The sequence below is a fragment of the Pyxicephalus adspersus genome, chromosome 10, assembly GCF_032062135.1.
Source record: "Pyxicephalus adspersus chromosome 10, UCB_Pads_2.0, whole genome shotgun sequence".
NCBI classification, from domain to species: domain Eukaryota; kingdom Metazoa; phylum Chordata; class Amphibia; order Anura; family Pyxicephalidae; genus Pyxicephalus; species Pyxicephalus adspersus.
The window spans coordinates 53,294,942-53,295,963 of record NC_092867.1 but is presented as its reverse complement, the minus strand read 5'-3'; the positions used below and the strand labels follow the sequence as shown (position 1 = coordinate 53,295,963).

The window sequence follows — 1,022 nt, the reverse complement described above, 5'->3', positions numbered from 1 at the left end:
GACATATTTCTGTAAGTTACAGGTCTACAATTTAAAAAAAAAAAATTCATGAAAAACAGTGTACCGCTTTTGGTACAGAAATCCAGACATCAGTGTATTGCCCAGGTGGTTAAAAAGCATCAAGGTAAATAAATAATTGAGTCCACTTCATGGAATCACCTGCAAGGCCAGTGTGTATGCAACAATATTGATCAATCTAAAGGCCCTTAAAGCTTTTGTTTCTATACCACTGTTGAAAAGATCTGTATATCTCACAAACTCTTTCACTCACCTTCCTTTTAGACATTGCATTTGTAACAAGACGCCCAAAGTGGGAGAGTGTCACCGCAATACCGAACTCCAAAAGGTTTGAAATCATCATAAAAACAAGTACCACTGTTAAGTTCTGTGAAAACAACAATAACAGGAACATCAATAAAATCTGAACTGTGTGCACCATATTCAGATCAAAGACACAGGGTATCTTTAAAAAAACAATCCACATCTGTATAGCAGGAAATAACCACTTCAATTGATATTTCTTAATAGGGGATTTTTTTATGCTTTAAAAAAAGCAATGCATAAAGATTTGAATGGCTGAGCATAAAATGACAGCCCCCAGCCCCTTAAGTTGAAGACTACAGAAAAGGTAGGGCTGTTTTCCATTATAATTGTGAAAATCAGAAAACCATTGGAGTACTGGAGCTGGTTTGGGAAGAGTTGGGAGGGTCCCCTGGCCACCAGGTCTTTGTCTGGGTATTTTTTTTAACCTGTGCAGGGTGAGGCACAAGTTTTCTTTTTGGGCTAACAGGCCTAATGAATTGGGAGGATTTATATATCCAGTCTGGACACTGGAGAGGAATGAGCCAGATGGCTGTTTATTTAACCTTTTTTGTTTTGTTTTGTTTTGTTTTTTGTTCAATTATCATATATCTATTATATATAAATATGTAGTTATGCACTTGGGGGCTAACAACATGCATGCTTCATACTGTCTAGGGGGAATACATTTGGGGGAGTCAGAAATGGAAAAGGATCTGGGG

The 1,022-nt window shown here is 37.4% G+C and overlaps 1 protein-coding gene across 2 annotated transcripts in view; it reads right to left on the bottom strand.

Moving 5' to 3' along the window:
• Nucleotides 1-1,022, bottom strand: part of LOC140339216 (membrane-spanning 4-domains subfamily A member 8-like) — a 59,607-nt gene that overhangs the window by 2,012 nt on the left and 56,573 nt on the right. For both annotated transcript variants that reach the window (XM_072423798.1, XM_072423799.1), the window contains one exon: nt 272-385. In XM_072423798.1, the coding sequence (XP_072279899.1) occupies nt 272-385 (114 nt within the window). The remainder of the gene's footprint in view (nt 1-271; nt 386-1,022) is intronic.